At 41.9% G+C, this 21987-nt stretch overlaps 1 protein-coding gene across 7 annotated transcripts in view; it reads right to left on the bottom strand.

Moving 5' to 3' along the window:
* The window catches only part of arhgef1b (Rho guanine nucleotide exchange factor (GEF) 1b), a 41977-nt gene extending 22989 nt beyond the window's left edge, over positions 1-18988 (bottom strand). For 5 of the 7 annotated variants that reach the window (XM_035162928.2, XM_035162929.2, XM_035162930.2 and 2 more), the window contains exons 1-3: positions 5055-5096; positions 762-845; positions 523-636 (exon numbers count right to left, since the gene is read on the bottom strand). In XM_035162928.2, coding sequence (XP_035018819.1) covers positions 523-636; positions 762-845; positions 5055-5081 — 225 coding nt within the window. In that variant the 5' untranslated portion in view covers positions 5082-5096. Of the gene's footprint in view, positions 1-522; positions 637-761; positions 846-5054; positions 5097-18528; positions 18689-18884 lie in introns of those variants that run through there. The other 2 variants (XM_035162933.2, XM_035162934.2) reach the window with 2 other exon arrangements.
* Positions 18989-21987: the final 2999 nt, after the last annotated feature.

Genomic DNA, 21987 nt, shown 5'->3' with positions numbered 1-21987 from the left:
ATTAGCAAATCACAGCTATGAGTCACTGGAGTAGAAGCAGCACCTTTACTTTCTATTACTGACCACACTAAACAGAGTGGGCATCTTCATGTAGAGCAGCAACTAATGATTATATTTATTATCAACTGATCTACCAATTTGATTAATTAATAAATCATTAGTATTTGAAAAGACAAACGTAAAGAACATTTTCCATTTCATATTCCCAGAACCTGAAGTCTTATATTGTCGTATTTATTTGTCCCTGGCTGACTGACAAAATAATATTCGAATTCAACTGTTGATTTATTTTCTTTTAAAAATCAACCTTTTGATCATTGTTTGACACCTACACATTAGAGTGCGGCTCGTGGCGCACCCAAGAGAAAACATACCGCCCAACCCGAACCCGACTTTACAGGCAAATGCAGAGTAAAACATCGTATTGATAGTCCAGCCAACTTGACCGAACCATATCGACACTCTACTACACACTCATACACAGATAAAAAGACACTGGGTCACAGGAGGTGTAATTCTCACCACGGGAGCAGGGTCAAACTGTAGAAACACATGCTGCATGAAGACCAGCAGGTGTGTCGGCCGATCCTTCAACTGCTCTATGCTGTTAAAGCGTGAATCCTGGTCATCCACCGTCTGAGAGAGGCAGACAGACAGAGGAGGAGACAGAGAGAGAGAACGTGAGGGCAAGACAATGACAATGAGAGATGATAATAAAATGACATTCAGCTGCCATGAGTCGCCGTATTTAATTCACTCACATCATTCAGATCATTCTCGAAATCCTCATCTTCGGCCCCGATGATGCTCATGGCTGGGTTAGAGCACTGAGCCCCAAACACACCCTGCCATGGAGGAGGAGAAGGAGAGAGAGGGAGAAAGAAAGAGAAATGGAGAGAGAGAGGGAGGAAGAACAGGGCAATTAGCAAACATTATGTGCTATACTTTGTACTGGCAGCCTATCTCTCTTTGACATCCTGAGCCCCTGCTGATTAAAGTTTGGACAAAGTGAACTTTCCAAGTGAAAAATAACATCAAGCAGGGAAAGAGGGAAAATGTCCCAGCATTCAGTGTGGCCTCATGGAGAGAGTGATGTGTCATATTGCTTAAAAGCAGGATCCCATTCATGTGAGCTAACAGAGGCAAAAGGAATATAAAGCTTCGACTAAAAGTTGAAACTGGTCTTTTTTCATTGACAACTGACTTTTTTTATGTTTTAATAAAAAAAAATATTTCAACTGTGATTAGAGAATCCACTGGCAAAGCGTTACCTCTTTTCAATAAACCTGATTTTCTCTAGGAATAAATTATGAGGCTACTGGCACACTGATATTAAAGCAATTAGAAAAGATGGTAGATAATCCTGGGAATTTCATGAGGTGTCCTCTGTGTAATGCTGAAGTCCTCTTCCCTGAGGCTGGACTAAAACATTCAGTTCAGGTGTTGAACTCGGGGTGAAAAAAATTATTTAATGAGTAACATGCAGTGGAAATTCTCTCTGAAGTTTGTCCAAACTTTCGCTCTTCAAAATTATTTGTCAGACGAGGAAAACTCTCCTCAAGCTGCCATGAGAGGACGTAACCCCCTCCACCCCCAGGTCTAACAGATCTGAAATGAAAAAGGTTTATGCCTTTGAAATCCACGAAATGGGAAGAAAATACATCGGAACGGGTGACCAACTTATCCCCACCCTTCACACCCTTCACACCACTTCCCCTGCACACATACACACCCAAAAAACACAAACAAACACGTTGCCTCTGCATGGAGTCCTCTGAACGCCGCAGACCCAGAGCCGCCACCAGGGAACACCCAAACACACATCAAAAAGCCCAACAGCTAGGCTGTACAACATTTACCATTGTCCACTGGTGTGTGTGTGTGTGTGTGTGTGTGTGTGTGTGTGCACGCGCAGAGGGCAAAGAGCCAAAGAGGTGTGAGGTGACTCAAAGTACTGAGAGGAAAAACTGTCACTGTGGAAATAAAGCCCTGACAAACAGTTATTAAAGAGACCAGGACCTGAGTAATGGTAAAGACTCCTTGAGCAGTGTCCTCTTACTGTAGTTATAGAGTCAAGGCAAAACACTAGAAGTGAAGGGATTTCTGTTCAGGCCCTGAAAAACAGGAACAACCTGCCTGAGAATATCTGCTCGGCTGAGAATATCTGCTCTGGTCCTGATTTTAGCTCATTCTGGTCCCTCTTATTCTGTCCAGTCATTTTCAGGCACCATATTTGGATCCTGTCCTGATTTATTTTTTGTATTGGACTGTTGTTGTCATCTCATGTGTAAAGCACATTTTACATATAGGCTGTAAAGCAACTAAGAACACTGATCTAGAAATAAAATATAATGTATATTCTATACCAGTTATACTGAGGTAGCTGAACAGTAGTTAATATTATGACAAAAGGTGACTTTAAATGTACACTATCTATATATGTTTTTGGACAATTAATAATATACAAAAAATTCTGATTGGATATGTAGACTTACTCATCGGTTAAGAATTGCTATTCAATTTGAAAACAATCTGTAGATAAGACAATTAAAGCATGTTTTTGTTCATTTTTGCATTGTTACACTTTACACCAATTATGGTGAATATGTGATGTGTGTGCAGGCCACAGTCACATTCACAAATCACTTGGTGGTTAGAGTTTATGAGAAAATGTGACTAAAGTGACTGTGTCCACAACCACAAATGATTCACACACAGGCTGAGTGCAGTGTGTGTGTGTGTGTGGATGTGTGTGGGTGTGTATGTGTGTGGGTGTGTGTACAGTGGTAAGCAGGAATGCTTTGAGGTCAAGGTAAGTTTTTGTACAGAGACCAGAGAGGAACAGAGCTGTTAGTCAGAGAGAGAGACAGAGAGAGAGAGGAAGGAGAAAGAGAGACAGAGAGAATGTGTTCATTCATGGATTCATGGTCATATCCAGTGGGCTGGAGGGTTGAGAAAGGCCAGTGATAGAGCAACATGCGTAGGAGGGGTTAGCTAAACAGAGAGACACAGCGCTGTCAGGGCTGTGAACGCACATCTGTATGGACACAAACACACACACAGCCACCGCACACTTTACCAAAGTGTCCAACGCCACCAACAATTATGTCACCATGACAACCACAGCTATGACTGGCTACCGCTGCCAAAGCAGATACGGCTAAGTCCTGGTGGAAAGATAAAATGCTTTCACTGTTACGACTCAGGTTTTAATGATGTGAACCAGCCTTTGGTCTGTAGAAACTCATAGACTGGGTGCAAAAATGGATGATGTGACGGCTCTCCAAAAGTGATCTGATCGTACCCTGGTGGCTGGCTGCAGAATAGGTCATGAACGCCACTTCCTGCATGTTAGTGGATGGGACATGGACAAAACAAAAATCAAATGTTCTTATATGTTTCCTGTTATTTTAGGTGGTTCTTCTCACACTGATGTTTGTTCGAGTGCATTTTTTTGGGTTTTTGGGAAGGTTATTTGATGCAATAAAAATGGGGTTAACGGTCATGAATGACGGTTGAGACTAACTTGTGATCGATCGAGTGCATGCATCAGCGGAACCTCGCTACCATGGCTACTATTTATGGTTTGGCCTTTCAGATTATCCTGGAGCACAAGCTCAAAGTCTTGTTTTGTCCGAGCTACAGAACAAAGTCCAAATTGTTCAATTTACTATAAAGTAACACCAAGGAAATCAGTGAAGAGCCACATTTTATAACCTGGAAGAATCTAATAATTGGCATTTTAGATTGAAAATGAATCAATTATTGCTTAGCTGTGAAATGGGTGGTTTCTGATTAACTAATCGTGTCAGCTCTAAAAGTGAGTGTGCCAACAGTGAATGGTTTCTGTTTCTCCTGAGTTAGCTGCCTTCAGTTATGATGTGAAGCAGAACATGCTTCTAAAACCTTGAGGAAAGCAGACTCCTTTTTAAAACACTGCTGCTCCTCCTGCACCGCGATCGCAGCCTCCTCGTTACAGGAGATGCTGAAGCCAATCCCCTGTTATTGTTATGACTCGGTTGATATCGGAGAAACTGTAATGCGCGTTCATACTCTGAGATATAAATTGAAGCAGGCAGGGGAAAGCTAATTGCGGTACGGAGGCAGAGAAGGTCAGCGCCACTCTGAAATGTAAAGAGCACGGGATTGTGGAGGGCGGCAGCAGCAGTGGGAGCCTCCTCTGCCCAGGAAGAGCCGAGCGGTGCATTCCAGCATATGGCACGGTGCAGACAACAGATGGAGACAGTCTGTGAGTTTCAGCAGTAACCAGACTCTCTTCCCTTCACCTTAATTAGCACATGATCGCTGGCTTAAGCTCCAAACTATCAGAGTCCATCCGGGCTGATTTAGACGTGGTTGAGGGGGGGAAGAAAACACTACAAGTACATAGTGTTTGAGCAGAAAGTCACATAAGTGCCGAGATCAGCTCCCGAGAGTAGGCAGCTGCCCCCCACCCACAACCCACCAACGCCCATCCCACCAACGCCGCCCCCTCCCATCACATTCCAGGACTAACTAAGTGTCAGGTGGCATCAATCTGATGATAGCCATCAAGCGTACGTGCCTTTGTGTGTGTGTGTGTGGGTTAAGACTGAGCACGTAAGTGGGAGGGGGCCATTCCTATGTGATTGTGGGGAGCTGCCGGTGAACATGTGTGTGTGTGTGTGTGTGTGTGTGTGTGTGTGTGTGTGTGTGTGTGTGTGTGTGTGTGTGTGTGTGTGTGTGTGTGTGTGTGTGTGTGTGTGTTCTATGACAACTGGTCTTTACAACAGCATTCCTCTTCATCCCTGACCAGGCCTGAGGTCTAATGCTACGCAACTGAAAATACCCAGACACCTGTTTCCTCATTCAAACGCAGTAGCAGCACATTTTAGCATTTCATATTTCCACCAGGTTACACACGGCAGCCTAATAACAACTCAGTCACTGTTTACATCAGCTCGTGCAAAAAGCCCACGTCCTTTGTGAAACCGTTAAGTCGTTGTTTAGTGCGTTGCTGTTTCAGTGAAACCCCTCTGGCCAAGAAGAGACGAGGAGTCAAGCTGTGACCTCACCCCCAACTGGGCATCTTCAGGGTCCATGCCGCAATCGGAGGAGACCACACGTGTTGCTCCTGTAATAATGATATGATGGTGACTGTCAGAGGAGAACGTGGTAAGTTTGGTGGAGCTGGATCAGGTCAGGTGAAGGTCAGGCATATTCATTCAGGTGCTTCTCTGTGATAGTCAACCTACAACATGTATGAGTTCATCATCAACAGTGAGGATTCCTTCAGTTTCATGGCTCAGGATAAGGGTTATAGATACTGATGCACTTCCAGTATTACACCTGCACACGTGTGAATCCCAGGAGACTACACAGTGACAAACAATATAAGATTTGACCCAGCAGTTTTCCAGACAACAAACCTGTCGTCACATGATCACATGGTCTGAGCCGCACTCAGCTCTACTGCCAGGAGACCAGCTCAGAGTTAATACCAGTGTTACACAATCGTGGTTATTTACATATAACACAGTTTCAATTCCAAGGGAAATAACCAACATGTTTTTTTAAAGTGAAGGCAGACTTTAAGACTTCCTGAACATCTTGTTTTGTACAAGTGTTCTCATGTACATGATGAAATCATTGTTGGGTGTGGTTACAGGTGCAATCCAGCACAGTTCAGACGTCAACAGTCAGCAATTCTTGGTGTTGTTGGAGGTGAAACCGGCCTGAAATGATTCACTCTTTCAATTTAAATTTTTTATTAAATTCAATCATTTTTTAAAGATAAATAAAAAAACATAAGCTACAATCTAAAAGGTGCAATAATCTCCAATTAGAAAAACATTAAATATTCCTCTATTTGTCCCACTATGGTAAAATTAGCATGTTAAGATATTCATATTACATAATTTAATTAATTTTAACACTGATGTGCAGCGTTGAGCAAAATCCAAACAATGTGCCAAACAAGATTCACTGTCAATGGTCTCTCCAAAGGAAAACAAGACCTCATCCTTTAGGAAATGAAATGCAGTTGACCCCCCCCCCCCCAAAAAAGAAAAATAATAATGACAACAAAGGCTATACACGCTCAGTTGTCAGTTTATTAACAGTCTAATACAACAGTCCTGCGGTAAGTCTGTTATGTTTGTTAATAAGGAGTTATAGAAACTGTTTTAGGGAAGTGTTGATTTAATATGATTATTTTGTGGTTTTTGTGGTGCTGTTGAACAGTACTGCATTATACAGGCAGGTGCTCCCATTGTTTAAGCTGCAGATAGATATATAGAAAAACTTTTCTACATAATTCAATACAAATCAGCAAAATGACCTAAATGTTGAATCAAGACCGCTCTAATACCGTTTTAAACTAGACTTACACTTAGAGAGCATACACCTCCTCCAAGGCCAATCAGTCCCCTCAAATTCAATCAGGGTGCACCAAATTGCAAACACTCATAGATATCAGTTCCCTAAATGTGCTGGATTTTTCAAGATCAATTAATTATTCCCTCAATGAAAATGTCAACGTCACAAAGAAAGTGATCTAAAGAATTTTTTAGGAATTCTGCATAATCTTGCTTACAAACAAACAAACAAACAAACAGATAGGGGAGAAAACATAATTTCCCTATAGTGGAGGTAACAACGAGTGAACATTATAAGCTCCATAAAGGCAGGATTTATCATAGGACTGCCTGCCACAGTAGACTGCACCAGTTTATACATGTGTGCCTAATAAACCGCCAACTGACTGAGCTGTACATCCTCCTACACAGAACACACAAAAATTAGAGCTTCATTCATTCACAATTACTCGATGCACCTGGCCACAGAATCCATTGTGTGAGCGCTCTTCTTACACTCAGTCACAATAAGCCCTGTCCTGTCGTCTATATTCTATGAGGGCAGCACCCAAAAATAACCCAGCAGCTAATGGCTGTTGCTTGCTGTGTTTGCACTGCTGTTTATCTGGTGCGCTCATCAGGCCTCAGCCTCATTAGCAGTGACTGGGGGGGATTCCTACCAGCGCCACTGCTCCCCCAGCTGCTGCTCCCTGAGGCGCCTGAGCAAAGAAGAAGAAGAAGAAGAAAAAAAAACTGGGGGAGCGGAAGGTGGCAAATGGGGAGGCACACAGACAGGAAGTGGGTGTAATTTCCTCAGGAAGCTATCAGAGCCATTTCCTGTATATGACCTATCAGATAAAAAGAGGGAGGGGGAAAAGAGAAAGTGAGGCAAAAGCACAGGAGTGAGAAGAGGTGAAAGAATAAGAGCACGCAAGTGTTTCTGTAAGAAACATGTCAGAATTCTTTTTAGATCAAACACACCTCCTGTGCCGCTTATCTACGAGTTTGCATGGTAGCCAGAGAAGGAAGCTACTGCACAGCGTGAACGAAACCCAGTGACGAACCAATGAGGAACATGAGTTCACGACAGAAGAGTGAGAGCAGGACAGGATGGGTTGTGACTGCAGTGTTTGCAGATATCTGCATTTTGATGACATGTGAACTGACCTTGAACACCATGAATTGCACAGATATAAATGTAACTTATAAAAAAACATTTTTTCCAATGTTTTCACAAAATTTCCAAATGTTTCATCATCGTGATTATTTTCTGTGTCTGACTTTTACACTGCGATCATAAACCTGGACTGGTAAACATGACTGTGGCTGCAAGCACTGGCCTATATGAACCCTATAGACTAAACAGAGGGGGGAAAAAACCAAGACGCTTAGTGAAGGAGGAGGAGGGGAAAAATTAAAAGAGCGGGCTCACTGCAGCAGGAAATGAAGAACAAGGCAGCAACAGTGGAAAGAAAGAAAGAAAAAACAGGCGATGGAAAAAGAGTGAGAGACTCTGCAAAGTCTAACAAGCACATAAGCATCCAAAGTGTGTCCGAGCACTGAGCTTCACCCGAGAGCTTACGTCTACTACGTCTAATACAACACACACAAACAGGCTGATGCCGAATCAATGCTTTCAACCTTGACCGAATGGTTTGGGCTGCAGCAGGATGGTTTACCAGTGAGCAAGCACCTCAGTGAAAACACACGCATGAGGAATCGACTGAGGAGTGTGTACGTGAGTGCATGGTGTTATTGGGCTCATGTTGGATTCCGCTTGAGACTAGAACATTTTGAGAAAAAGCCTGGATTTCAAACTGGGAATGAAGAGTTAATAGTATATACCACATGAGTATGTAACTGAGGGTCTAATGAAAGATGCCATTGAGTTGCATTTTGGGAAGTGATGCAATCCAGTGTTTTGGCACTTGACCCATACCAGTGACTGAAAGCCAGGACACGTCAACCTCTGCTGCTTTACTTTTGGCCATGTTTTAAAATCCGTCTCTTCCTGGTGCACAAGTTTATTAAAAGTACAACACCAAGGCTACTTCCAGACTACAATGTTTTAGTTGCTACGTTTAAGTCTGACATCCACACTAGACTGTGGCCAGGGCTGCAATTTTCTGTCTGAACCTGACCGAGCCAGAGAGAAAACTAACCGATTCTGACCTGAGCTCGACAAATATTCAGTTTTTTTGTATCTGAATCAAACCGGAGCACACCGTTTTCTTCGATCACAGGCACTCGCGGTGTAGAAAGAAAAATGAGACAGCCCAGCCAATGTGACCGAAAAAAACACAAACCCGAATATCATAAAGAAAAATGTCAACACGGCCAAATACCCGATGGCTTCACGTCAGGTATCCACACGCTAGTCAACACTACTTCTGAGTTTTCAAGTGCCTAAAACAGAGAACTTTGTAAACACTGCTTACCTAGTTTTTATTTGAAAACCCTGCTGCGTTGAAGTATCGATGGCCAAAAGCTGAAGCGCTTGGTAACGATGACACAGTTGCCCACATCGCTTCCTGATTCGGTTTCATCAGCCACGAGTTGACAACCAGTGTTTGAATCCAAAGCATTGCAACACTTCACGAATGACCCTTTTAAAAGTATCAGCTCAAACAGAAAAAGAACAAGCATCTTGGATTAACAGACACCAGCCGGATTGTAAATAAAACTTTTATCAACTAAAAACAGATCAGAAGTCTTTACGTTACAATGTGACTGATTGTCTGCCTGATAATTCAATAAGACCAAAGGGCAAAAGAACTGCCAGTGCTTCTTGAGGACAAATACCGTACCAAATACCGTACCAGAAATCTAGTCACTGTACCGACATCTGTTAAGAAAACAGAACAGGCCAGGGTACGCTGTGAGATAATGACGATAGCGTACCACAGCACAGTACACAAAGGAAGTGACATCAGTGCGAGTGGCTGATCTGTAGTGAAGGTATAAAACTATGCTCTCCTCCTCTTTTACACCACTACACCCCCTTCTTTCTGTACGTTTCATCCCTCTTCATCCAGTATTTCTTTCTCTCCTTGTGTCTCTTAACCTCCCTCCTTCTTCTTCTCCACCTTCAGCCTAAAATAAAGCAGTCGGTTGTACAATCGCTCTAAGACAGCCGGTGCATTCATGGCCGGCAGACAAGGGCCAATTATGTTATTTAACGACCATTACGTAGCGGCTAAAATAAGATTATGGCCAACACAGCCGGGAAAACAGAGGCCGGCCTTCTCATTGCTACACAGGATCCTAACCCTAACCCTCTACAAGTCTAAAGAGGAACCAAACTGTTAAATCCTACTGGATCCTCCGACTTCAAAAGCGTTTGACTTGCACCATTGTCGCATCTCCTGAGAGTTCCACTGTAATAACCTTTTCTTGATATGATTTTATTTGGAAAAAAAGAATCGTTGACCTTCTCTTGATGTGATTTAGGTTGAGCAGATGTTGCTCCCAGATGTTTTTTTATGATGCTGAACAGCCCCATCCCCCCCCCGAAAGATCCAAGTGTAAGCCTCCCCAAGCGTCTGTTAAGATTTTAATGGAGATGTTAAACAAGGTATCCCAAGCTACTGCTCAGTCTCCTCCCTTCTTCATGTACACAGCCAAGCATAGTCACAGAGGTGTAACACACCTTCTCTTCATTTTCTCGCTTTCCCTTGGAGCCAAAGTACACTTCACTCTCCTGCTCTGACAAACTGCCACCCCCAACTCAAACCCACCCCCCACCATCCTCTCACTCTCCTCATGTCCCCATATAGAGGTCACTGGCTTCATGGAAACATTTGATAGGCTGGGGCCAATCGACTGGCATGGATTGGCAGTTCAGAGTAAACCTCTAGCTTGGCCTAACTGCTTCCATGTGTGTGTGAGTGTGTGTATGTGTGTGTAGTGCAGTATTTGCTCAGGCCAAACACAGAAACCTCGGACCAGCATTTGTGACAAAAACTGCTCCCCATTCATTCCTAATTACGTTTGCATGTCCCAAGTTCATTTGCATCTTAAATTCAAAGCAATAGAAAATAAAAGCTTAAATACCCAGGCACATGCTGGAATAGTTCTGGAGGGAATCGAGACTGGCCAGAATCAAAGCTGAGGCTAACATTGCCAAAAATGCCTTTGTACTTGCACACAAGCACACCTTGGTTCATGATGCTAACTTCATGCCAATGCTGTGCGATCCAGATATGCAACATTCTCCGCAACAGGACAGATTAATAAGGCTTAAAGGGATAAGTCAATATTTATTCAAGACTGTTCTCTGTAATGACCATAATGAGCACAATGTTTGAACCCCAATTTAAATGCATGTGGACAATGAAATGACTGATGAATATGAAAGATAAGGCAGAGCTGATAACTCTTGAAGAGTCTGTAGCTACAAGATTAGAGGTTAAAGGAGAACTCTATTTGACCTAACACTTCTATAATATTCTGGAACTCACAATAGACTTTTTAACAAAGCAGAAACAGAGATATTGTGTTGTGTAATTCAAAGCTGGTGCTGGACAGTAAGACCAACATTACATTTCAACATGCAGCTGATTCATAACTTGCCATCATGATCTCAAGACTAAAACATTTTTTTTCAAACTTAATGTGTATTACAATTGAGCAAGAATTATATAAAGAGCCGAGCCGAAAGCTGACATCATTATAGATTGAAAACTAGAATAGCACTCAGAAGAGAGCACACCTCCGCCAATTCAATCAAGCCACAGCAAAATCCTAGACACTCAGACCTCAAATATATATCAGTCCTGAAAATATGCCTGATTGTTTTCATCAAAAATCCATGAATTATTCCCTGAGAAATTCTTGAGAACTACAAAAACTCCTCTCTTTAACAATGTGTGAAAAACATTCCTGCACTCGCCGCACAATTTAACGGTTTCAGTCTTGGGTCATGTCCCAACACGTTCAGATTTCGTTGAAATCGGTTGGGTAGTTTTGCATAATCCTATTAAAACAACAACCCCATTACGGGTTATCAGCAACATTTAGCTAAATGGAGCCTCTTTGCCAAATGTAACTGGAATCTGGGAGGGGAGACACACCTGGAGACAAATAACCTGTCCAGAGTCATAGCAACTAATAGCCAGATATCATCTATGCTGACAAAAAGTAGCTTCTTTGGGAATTGTAATTTAGACATTTTATAGATAGTGCAAATTCAAATTAATTATATCAATCAGACCTCATTAGAGGTCTGAACTAGACAAGTTGTGTAGCATTTAAAGAAAATTGTTCATATTGGTATCAGTCAAAATGACAATGGAAATAACGAATTATTGTGCAAATGCTAATGTGCCATTATCACGTATCTGTACAGTTACTACAGTCCTTACAATATCACCACTACAAGAATCCTCTGTTGTTAATAAAGGCCTGAGTGCTCACATAAACTGTTCTCAGACATGACCTGCGGGTAAAATCCACACATAAACAACACAGCGGGAGGTTTCTGCACAGACGCATTCACAACAGCAACAAATCTGCGTCACTCAGGCGAGAGATGGAGCAGCCGGGTGCAGCAGACAGAGGCAGGAAGTGACGTATTAACTCCGCTGCAGAGATCACCGGTGTTTGCTCTTATCACCACAAAATCTCTGTTGGTGTCTCCTACATGTGTGTCTCCACTTTTTCCACGGGTGATATTCATTTTCTTTTTGTTTTGTTTTTTTCATTTTTGCGTCTGTGTTATCACCCCCCACTCGCTCGCTGTGAATCCTGCGTGTGATCCCCTGCTATGTTCTCACATCGGATTCTCCTGAATTTCTAGAGTCTTCATAGTGGGAGGGCAGGTGGAGAAAGTCCGCAGAAACTGCAGAGTCTCTCACTCTGACATTTGCGTTCACACATGCTCCTCCTCTGGAGAAAATACAGAGTATCTGCAGAGTTCAGTTCATGTCTGAAAGCAGCTATACAGTCAGCACACTGTCTGCACACACTGTCAGACTGGAGGACCTTTCACCCCACAACACCCACAATCTTTCACTCCTCAAAAGTAAACATCTATGAAGTCTTGTCTCGCTTTTTCCACTCTGACCCTCAAATGAAAGAGCTCATTCTCTGTTTTCTGCCTCGCTCACACACATCAGCTTGCCAGTCGTCCCTCTGACTCACACTTGGACAGATGGATGTAACTCTTTCCACTTTCTAGCTTTTTTTCAGAGAGTGCTGCAGCACATGTATATACAGCACTCGAACAGAATCCTCTTATCAAGGCCTGGTCCAGACCTGGTATTAACATTAATCTTGGATGATCTGATCTCAAGTAGACTACAGCTGTGAAGACAAACTACAGGTGTGAAAGTACCACTGTGACTCATTTGAGATGCGATCCCTCAGACTACTTTCAGAGGTGGTCTGGGGACATGTGTGGCTCCATTTGTTGACTAGCGGGAACACAGATGAATCCTACACCACATTGAAGACCCACCTACTAACAGCTGATGTCCTCTAGCTCCCTACAAGTTCATAATGAACTAACAAACTCACCACTGAACAAGGATGTACAAATGTATTTGCATATAAATTTGGGTAAATTAGATCTCATTACTCATTAAGTGCATTGAAGTGTTCACTCAGATGAAATTTCAATGCCAAGTGGGAACTGTCACACACACTTGTGATCATGAGGCTTGATAATGCCAGGTATGCACAGGGCCAAAGTGAGAGGGAGAGTGAATAAACAAATTGACAACAAGCATTTTGGTCCTAAAGGGATCATTATGCTCCGGGGGAATGTCCCCACTGCTCACGCATGACTCACATCACTCACATGTGCACACACACCTTTCTGTGAGAAGGACGATTGGTCTAGTTTGACTCCAGAGTACGAAGCAGATCTGACTGACAGCAGAGAGATGACAGATCAGCAGGTTAAAACACCGAGCTCTTTGTGTTAAGACAAAATACCTGTGAGCTAGTGCTTGGCGGTATACCAGCTCATCCAGTATACCGTTATAAAACCCTTGCACGGTATAGATTTTTTACATACCGCCAGAATGTAGCATAGTTGTGTCAACAGCTGTAATGTTTCAATAGGCAGCACATTATGTCATTGATATACATCCTTATCCCATTTCCAGCCCACAGGTGTGCCCCTAGGCTTAGGCTGGGCCCCTTCTCTTAGTGATATAAACCATTTCCTTGAGTCCAATTACCCTCTGTCATTGCTCGTCATATCACTGCTATGCTGATGACACCCAACTATACCTGTCATTCCTGCCATTTTATCCCACGGTGTTAGTGTGAATCTGTGCTTATCTCTCTGACAAGTGCATGGATGAGGAAACACCACCTTCAGCTAAACCTCTCTACAACTAAACACAACCAGTCTCTCCAGCATGACATCAACTACAACATTCACTCTTCATCCCATGCAAATGTGGCCTTTTTGTGCCTTGAAGGCCTTACCTGACTCGGCATTCCACCCAGCTTGGTACAGATAAAGAGTTATCTCTTGCCTCGACTACTGTACTGCCCTTCAGGCAGGTGTCACTTCAGACACTGTTAAACACATACAGATGGTCCAGGATGTTAAGGAGCATCTGGTCTAAAATCAGCCAAAAAAGGGCAAATGCCCCTCCACTGCTGATAAACATCCATAGGCTGCAGAATCGAATTCAAGTCGGTTCTGCTTTCCTCTGGATCTCCACCTATCTACATGACTGTGGATAAGTAGCACAGTAGAGCCACACCTGAGGATAACGGAGCTTGGATCAATAGCTCTTGTTTCTTACAGGTGCAATTGAATAATTAAAAACAATTTCAGTATTTAACTTAAGTTTAGTTAAAATATTTAATTTGGAAAATGCAGCAATGTTAATGTTGTTGGCATATCTTTATATTTAGAAGTTCTGTTTTAACTATGTTGGAGTTTGCAAAATTAGAATTGTTTACATTCTGCAAGTGGAGCAAACAGATTCCTTCTAATTGTATCATCACAAGTCTATAGGAATTAAAGCCTCCATTATGTGCTGTGCATGGGAAATTATAATGTCGTACTCCTGACGGACGAACAAGCCACTACAATTCCATCTAAAGGGCAGAGCATGTGATATACAGTGAAATTGCCAGAAGCTTAAAAAAAGACTGTGTTCATACCATCTAGAACTTCTGAGCTGCAAAATTAACTTTAAAATCACTGTCATGTGAACGGGCTGATGCCAAAGGACAGCAGAAGAGTAAATGGTCTGCATGTACAACGAATGGACTGAAATTAACTCATGAAAACAATAATCAATGTTTTGTCCAACACGGTCGGTTCATTCAAGGGCAGAACAAGTCGCTACAAATCAGTGCTGTGGGAGTCTGTTCCATTCTTAAAGGGGTATTCCACCAATTACACACATATGGGTCAGTCTACTCCTGATGGAAAACAGTTTTATAAAGTCTTCTGTGGCTCTGGAGGAAACATCTACCAAGCCTGAGAAAGCACTGATGGTGTCCTGGTGATGTCATCAGGTTTAACTCTCGTCTTGGGTTCAGAGACACATTTATAACGGGAAACCTGCTGTGAGTGTGTGTGTGTGTGTGTGTGTGGGGGGGGGGGGAATTTAAAGATGTGGGCATTCACCGGGACAGGAGAGGACACTATTCAGCTGCATTAAGGGAAATGTAGGATCAGCTGTTGTTGGAGCTTTACCCATATCACACATGTCTGGATATCTCAGCTGCTTAGATTTTTTTTAAATACTCTCTCTTGCAGGGTGACTAACTTTATTGAACGGCAATATTATACCACTGGAGAACCCCTATAAGTAATGTATCATGAAATTCCTTCATACTAGTTGAAACTAGTGAAATCTGATTATTATTACACTATTATTATGGTGCAATATACTAAATATTGTAAATTATATGGCCTCTGTACTGTACCTTAAATCCCTCTGTATTTACAATATAGTGCATACTATGTACTGTACTCACAAATACTCCTCAATTTGATTACATCTGAGACAAATAATGCAAAAGGACAATAACCCCTTTCTGTGTTCAAAGTTTAAAATTAGAGCTTGCTGCAGAGTAAACCGATAAAGACTGAGTGAGTGCATGAGGGAGTTATTACAGTCTTAGCATTTTTAAGTCATGACAGTGAAATAGTGATAATATTTCCTCCTGTGCATTTCCTACAGTGACATGTCCAACTGTCGGACTGTCTGAAAATGGCCGTCTCTAGTGTGCATTGGTATTGTAATGTCTGTTTATTCGGTTGACTGTTGTGCAAAACAGGTTTCTGACCTCAGTGTGATTTACATAAACTACAGAGCAAAAGCGTTCTAGAGATAAAATAACCAGAAGGAAATGTGTGTTTCAGGTGAAACCGGTTGACGATCCAGTAAATACCGAACAATTCAAGGTTCTTCATCACACTGATGCAAAAATCATGCTCACTGATTTACAACAATAGCATCAAGTCACCAACAACCACAGATATTAAAGGAATAGAATAGTGTACAGCAAAATATGTTAGCTAACAAATTTCTATTGCTTCACAATACATTTTAGAGCTGTATTTTAGAATATAGGAAAAGAGTGTGAATATCCCTTATACTTTTGAAGGTCTTCTGCACAAATTAAGTTACCAACTACCAGTAGATGTTAGCAGGTGTTAGCAGCCAACAGTGGGTGTTAGGGACATAAGTTCAGTTGTGCACATTTGCATCATCAAGTGTTTTGGCCTCGTTTTCAACGATACAGGTCGAACTTGAGGAGAAAAAATATCATTTTAATTTCTGATTAATCTGCAGGTTGTTTTTTTAAATTTGTCGATTCACCGTTTGGTCTCTAAACTTAAAAAAAATAGAGGTTTGTCACATCTCACACTTCAGAGATCACTTGTTTTTAGTGGTGCTGTTGCATCATCACCTTTCTCTGCACGTACACACACACATGCACATGCTCATTCAGACTCATTCCGCAGGAATCAGTAGATTTCCCTGTAAACCGCTGGAGAGAAGATGAACAACAGCCCAGTCCAGTCTGTTTCGCATTATCTGCCATCAATCTAACTGCGCCCACAGAAGAATACCTGGGCTTCTTTTAAAGTTCAATCCTGACTACAGTAAATTATTAGCTTGCCTTTAACCCAGCTCCAGGACCTTAGGATACCTCCTGGCTGTTCCACCTGTCACTCCAGCTGTTAGGCATCTATCGCACGAGGCTATCAACGACTGTTACACCTCGCTGTGGCACTGACCGAGTTTATCAGCCCACCCTCTGAGGGACAGTGGACGCGGGTGAGTTTTCGTAGGCCTGTGACCACGGACAGGGTGTGCGACCGTGAGGGAGAGAGCGGCACAGCAACTCAGATTAAATAGTCAACATTCCTTTAAAAGGAAGAGAAGTTAGCCTTTGGGCTCGAGACAAGCCTGCACTTGCAAAACGTGGGGAGAGAGAGAGAAATGACAAGTGCAGTGCTCTCTAGTCTAGCAGAGCGTAACAGGAAGTGGCAGGGCCTGCTTCACATGGGGCCTCTGGGGTGCAGCAGCTGGCTGCGACCGCGTCACACTCTCCACAAACAAAACTGCCACTTGCAATATCCTTCACAAACACACCCCCACACCGCCCTGTCTAGTAATTACTAACTGTAACCATTAGTATTATTACTCACTGTTGGTCATGAGACAAACTTGCAACCTGGATAAAGATAACGTGGTTCTTTAAGGAGTAATGAATAAAAACATGGCCGCACTGTCCCAGCCTGCTGTGTTATAGGTTAATGAGATACGGAACTCGAAGCACAGTAGCCCCTCCCTCATTCTGCACGGGCAACGTCCTCTATTTCACAAGGCAAAAATCATCATGGATAATCGATGGTAATGCAGACACTAATTATGAACGCTGTCTACACTGACCCCACCCCCCAGGTCTATATTTTCTATATGGGATGATGTGATGAGAGAGAGTGGCAGGGGCGGATCCAGGGGTGGGGCCGGCTGAAATCTGATTGGCCCTTGAAGTGCCCTTGTCCTGTCACTAGGGTGTTTTTTTTTTTGTCACTTTCTAACAACACAATGACCCATATGAAGCATTTTTGAAGATTACTTATTTCCAAGCTTTTTTGAAGTAAACAATGAGCTTGAACAAGGAACAATTTTCGCAATATAATCGATGAGCTAACAGAAAACAAGGAATGACTTCAATGTAAACGTCACTGAAGCAGGGACACAGACACATATTTGGCCCCTCTGTGTAAACTGTGGCCCCTTTATGACCCCTGGTTCAGACAAAATCCTTCATCCACCACTGGAGAATGGTACAGGGAGAGAGAGAGAGAGAGAGAGAGAGAGAGAGGAGGGACTGCAGGAGGATGGTTGTAAGGATGAGCAATAAAACAATATCAATAATATAATAAAAGTTCTATGTATATATATATATATATATATGAACATAATGCTTATGCATAGTGCAAACACTGAGGAAATACAACGCGTAGCTGATCTATTTCAGATTTGTAAATGTTTAGCTTAAGAAATAACAACATGACATTTATTGTGAGGATTATTGATGTTGTCGAATCATATAAAGCACTTTTAACAGTGCAATATTCTGCCTGTGCAGTTCAATGGCTCGTGCACAACAGTTTTGACTGCACACACTGTATCTCATGTGTTTACACCGTATATTATTTATATTTCTTATATTTCCTTGCGTTTGCGTTGCAGTCTTGTACTGATTTCTGTTATTCAACTGCCCTCTTTGCTGAAGGGTCTTCTTATCTTATCTTAAAATGCTTGATCTTGATATAACTGGAGCCCTAAACTGTGGCCTCCTCTCGTGTCGTGCAAAAAACAATGGAGCGAGAGGGAAACAGAGGAGAGGATCACCTGTTCAGAAGAGCCATTGTTTCAAATGAAAAGCAACAAGAAAAGGGGGATATTAAAGAATAAAATGTATAATTAGCAGCTTCACACTCGTTATCAGTACTTCCCTTGTGAGAGAAACTCTCCTCACGAAGCTCCTGCAGCGAAGGAGAAGGTAAAAACAAACTTTCACAAGGTCACCGACCGATACAAACTTCCCACCACCGACAACTCTGCGGTAAACTCGCGTCGGGGAATAAGAAAAAGTGACTTGTAGTTTGGTGATGAGACCAAAACGAAGTCGTAAAAATGTTACGCATCATGACTGAGCCAGAAAACACGCACGGAGCAAACGTGCGGGATACCTGAGGTTGTTGCTCCCGCAGAACTGACGCGTGACTCCGGACTCGAGCTTCCACGCGGGGCTCACAGTGAATCCGCCACAGAAGCTACATGGAGAAGTTGAGGGTTTTTTATTTAAGTCTGGTTCTCATTCGAGGAGGCCGAGGTTTGTTCGAGCGCACAGCCGAGCGCAGCCCTCCTCTCTGCGGACTCCCCCTTCTGTCTGCTGCGCGGAACCCGCACGGAGCCACTTCTCTCGGTTTAAAACCAACAACCGCGTCCACTTTCAAAAACACGTCGAACCGAAACCGTGAGAGTCCCGAGTCTCCTCCGTGGAAGTTGTGGTGCAGGAGGATGAAAATAAACCCCACGTACTCACCGTGAAACGAAGAGAAAAGCACCAGGCGGAGAGGACTGTTTGGTTTCCTGTCCCGAGAGCTGCCGTGTGTCAGCGGAGGGGCGGCTGGCGGGGCGGGGGGGGGAGGCATTGTACGCGGAAGTACACAGAAGAAAAGAAGGCGCAGGGTGAACAGGAGCCGACAAACAGGGAAGAAACAGAAGATTTAAGTTTTTTTAAATGATCCAAATAGTGTGTGTGAAAAGATGTCGTCACTTTAAATGATATAAGTTGCGGTTTGTTTGTTTTTCCGCTTGATCGTGAGTTTGTGAGGGGTTGTTTCCGCACTGTGTCACACGCTAACTCGTCCCCCGCTGAACGTTTTAAGTACTTCACGTGATTTATGTATATTATGTGAGTTTTTATTACGTTGATGAGCATTTGAACACTACTCACCTAGAATATTATACATATTTTAAATGTATCTATTGTTTTTTCCTATATGATTTCCCCAGTTTAATTTTATTTTACCTTAAGTGACCAAAACTGGGCATAATTTCTTCCTAAATTATTTGTTCCTACACAAACATGCCACACATTATTTTAGTTTTCTGTTCCTCCTGGTCTGCAGCTTTAATCTGCTCATAAATAGATTTTATCATGTTATGTCTATTGGTTTAAGTGTCCGTATTATTATTATTATTATTATTATTATTATTGTTGTTATCATTGTTATCATCATCATTATTATTATTGTTCTAAGCATTATTATTATGCTTGTAATTATTATGATGATGATGATTATATCATTATTATTATTATTATATCATCATCATCATTATTATAATTGTTGTTTATGAGTTTCTTATTGTTCATTGCAACTATCTATTGTATCTAGAGCACTTTGTTACTCGTGTTGAAACGTGCTATACAAGTAAAGTTATAAATGCATTTCACACCCTGTGTTGTGGAGGCAGTGTGTAGAGGTGACAGCTGTTTAAACAACACAAAGAACATGCGTGTGTCGGGAAATCAAGGCTTGTGTTTGCAGAGTGAATTTCTCAAACCAGACTTTCACCCCAGTCTGGTCTCTCACTGCTTCCGCTCCGGGTTTCATGCTCCACCCTGTGGAGAAACACTGACACGACCTGCAGGGCCCTTTCCCTTCTCTCATCTAATTCGACCTGTGGTATCAAACATGACCCAAAGGAAAAAAAACTGGTCCAGTAAAAGCTTTATATCGTCATGACTCAGCTTTGGCTTCAACAGAATAAAGTCTGAGTTTCACATTTCATTCTTGACCTCGTAAAAGAAGGAGCTCAGGTCGATTTTGAGCTTTTAAAGCTGAATGACTTTCAGGTCTTAATGTCCACGGTGGCTCAACACCAGGTCTATTCTGTCCCAACTTTCTGCTTTGGATGTTGCAAGAATAAAACCCTATTGTACCATCTACTTTTTTTGTATCTCCTTTAAATCCAGGTATGTAGCAAACCTTATAAACACCTAATAATAATAGTAAACACCTTATAAACTTACAAATGTTTATAAGACACATATGTCAAGTTAAAAAAATACTGTTATGTGTTTGAATTGTCATATTCATTGTTCAAAACCCAGAGTCCAACCGAGTTTGTATCTCGTCAGTGTTTATGCATTAAAATATTTTTGTTATAATATATTTACATTTTTGTTGTGTGCTGTGTCATTTTGACCTAACAACAAACTGCGTATGATGTGACCGTAGACCCCCCATGATCCACATGACATAAAGGACTCATCAGACCACGCCACCTGCTTCCATTGCTCCCGTCATGTTACAGGGGTCAGCATGAGCACGCAGCGTCACACGCAGGAAGCAGCAATGCACTCTTAGTTCTGACAGCTTTCAGTCATGGACAGGGTTCCAGGGTTTCAGGTTTTTTTGGCTGCAGCAGTTCTTCGTGACCAGACCTCACTCCCCACATGCATTTATGAGCCTTGTGCACCCATGACCCTCCTCTACTTACCACAGCACACCAGTCAGTTATAATCTGACCCAGTCGTCTGTCCGTCACAATGTGACCCTCGTCAGAGTCGCTCAGATCCAAGATCTGACTTTATTCTTCAAAACAGGCAACTCACTTGCTGTTTAATATATTGACTTCACCTTTTAGTGGTTTTAAGGTTGTGGCTGATCAGTGTGTACTGTATGTAGGAGCTGTCCTTGGATATTTATATATTTTCTCAGACTGGAGCCCAATAGTAATAAGCAACACCTCTCACCAGTCTACGACATGTCTCATTGTAAAGTTTACATTCTCTCTGATGTTCTGATTATTGGATTATAACATATGAGTGTTTGCTGAACAGTTATTTTTTTGTTCAAATCAATACATTTAAATTATTCTCCTTATTGTCCAAACCTTTCTGTATCGTGTCAACTGCTGAGAACAGATATAGACCTTAAACCTAGAAAACAATAAGTGATACACACCATATAAAGAACAACATGAGGAGTTATTATCATTATTTTAATAATCAATTTCTAAATTGAATTATAACGTAAATTAGTTTCACAGGTTGTTTAAGATTTTTTCTTATGGCCTCGTGTTTGAAACGTGTTGTGTGCACTGTTTTTAATCTAGATATTCACATACATACCAATATCAGCCTAAGAAAATATATATAATAATGTTATTAGTCTGAATTAATTAAATTAATACTTTCGTTGATCCGATTAAGTGGAAACAATTTATTTGAACAGAAATCCATATCAATGTTCTATAATTAGATAAAATGTCTCAGTTTTAATTTGACTAATTATTCACAGTGTATTTACATCATCAGCTGCTAAATATTTTCTGTTTTTCAAATAATAATATAAGAAAATAACATCAGCAGGTACACCTGGATTATATATATTATATTTTACTAACTAAGTGATTAAATACATGTACTTTAATTCAAACTATCCAAAATGTGCTGTGGTGTCCAGCAGAATATTAGCAGAGTCTGTTCTCTGGTATAAAAAGCTCTGTGTCTGACAGCGTGATGAAAAAGCTGCGGTGAAGTTTATAGATGATGACAGAGATTTGATGGAAGAGTCACGGCACCGTTCATTTCTCTCCGTGACACAGTGAATCAGTTCAACAAGCTCACGGCCAAC

The sequence above is a fragment of the Hippoglossus stenolepis genome, chromosome 8, assembly GCF_022539355.2.
Source record: "Hippoglossus stenolepis isolate QCI-W04-F060 chromosome 8, HSTE1.2, whole genome shotgun sequence".
Classification (NCBI taxonomy): Eukaryota; Metazoa; Chordata; class Actinopteri; order Pleuronectiformes; family Pleuronectidae; genus Hippoglossus; species Hippoglossus stenolepis.
This window is presented reverse-complemented; position numbering and strand designations above follow the sequence as displayed.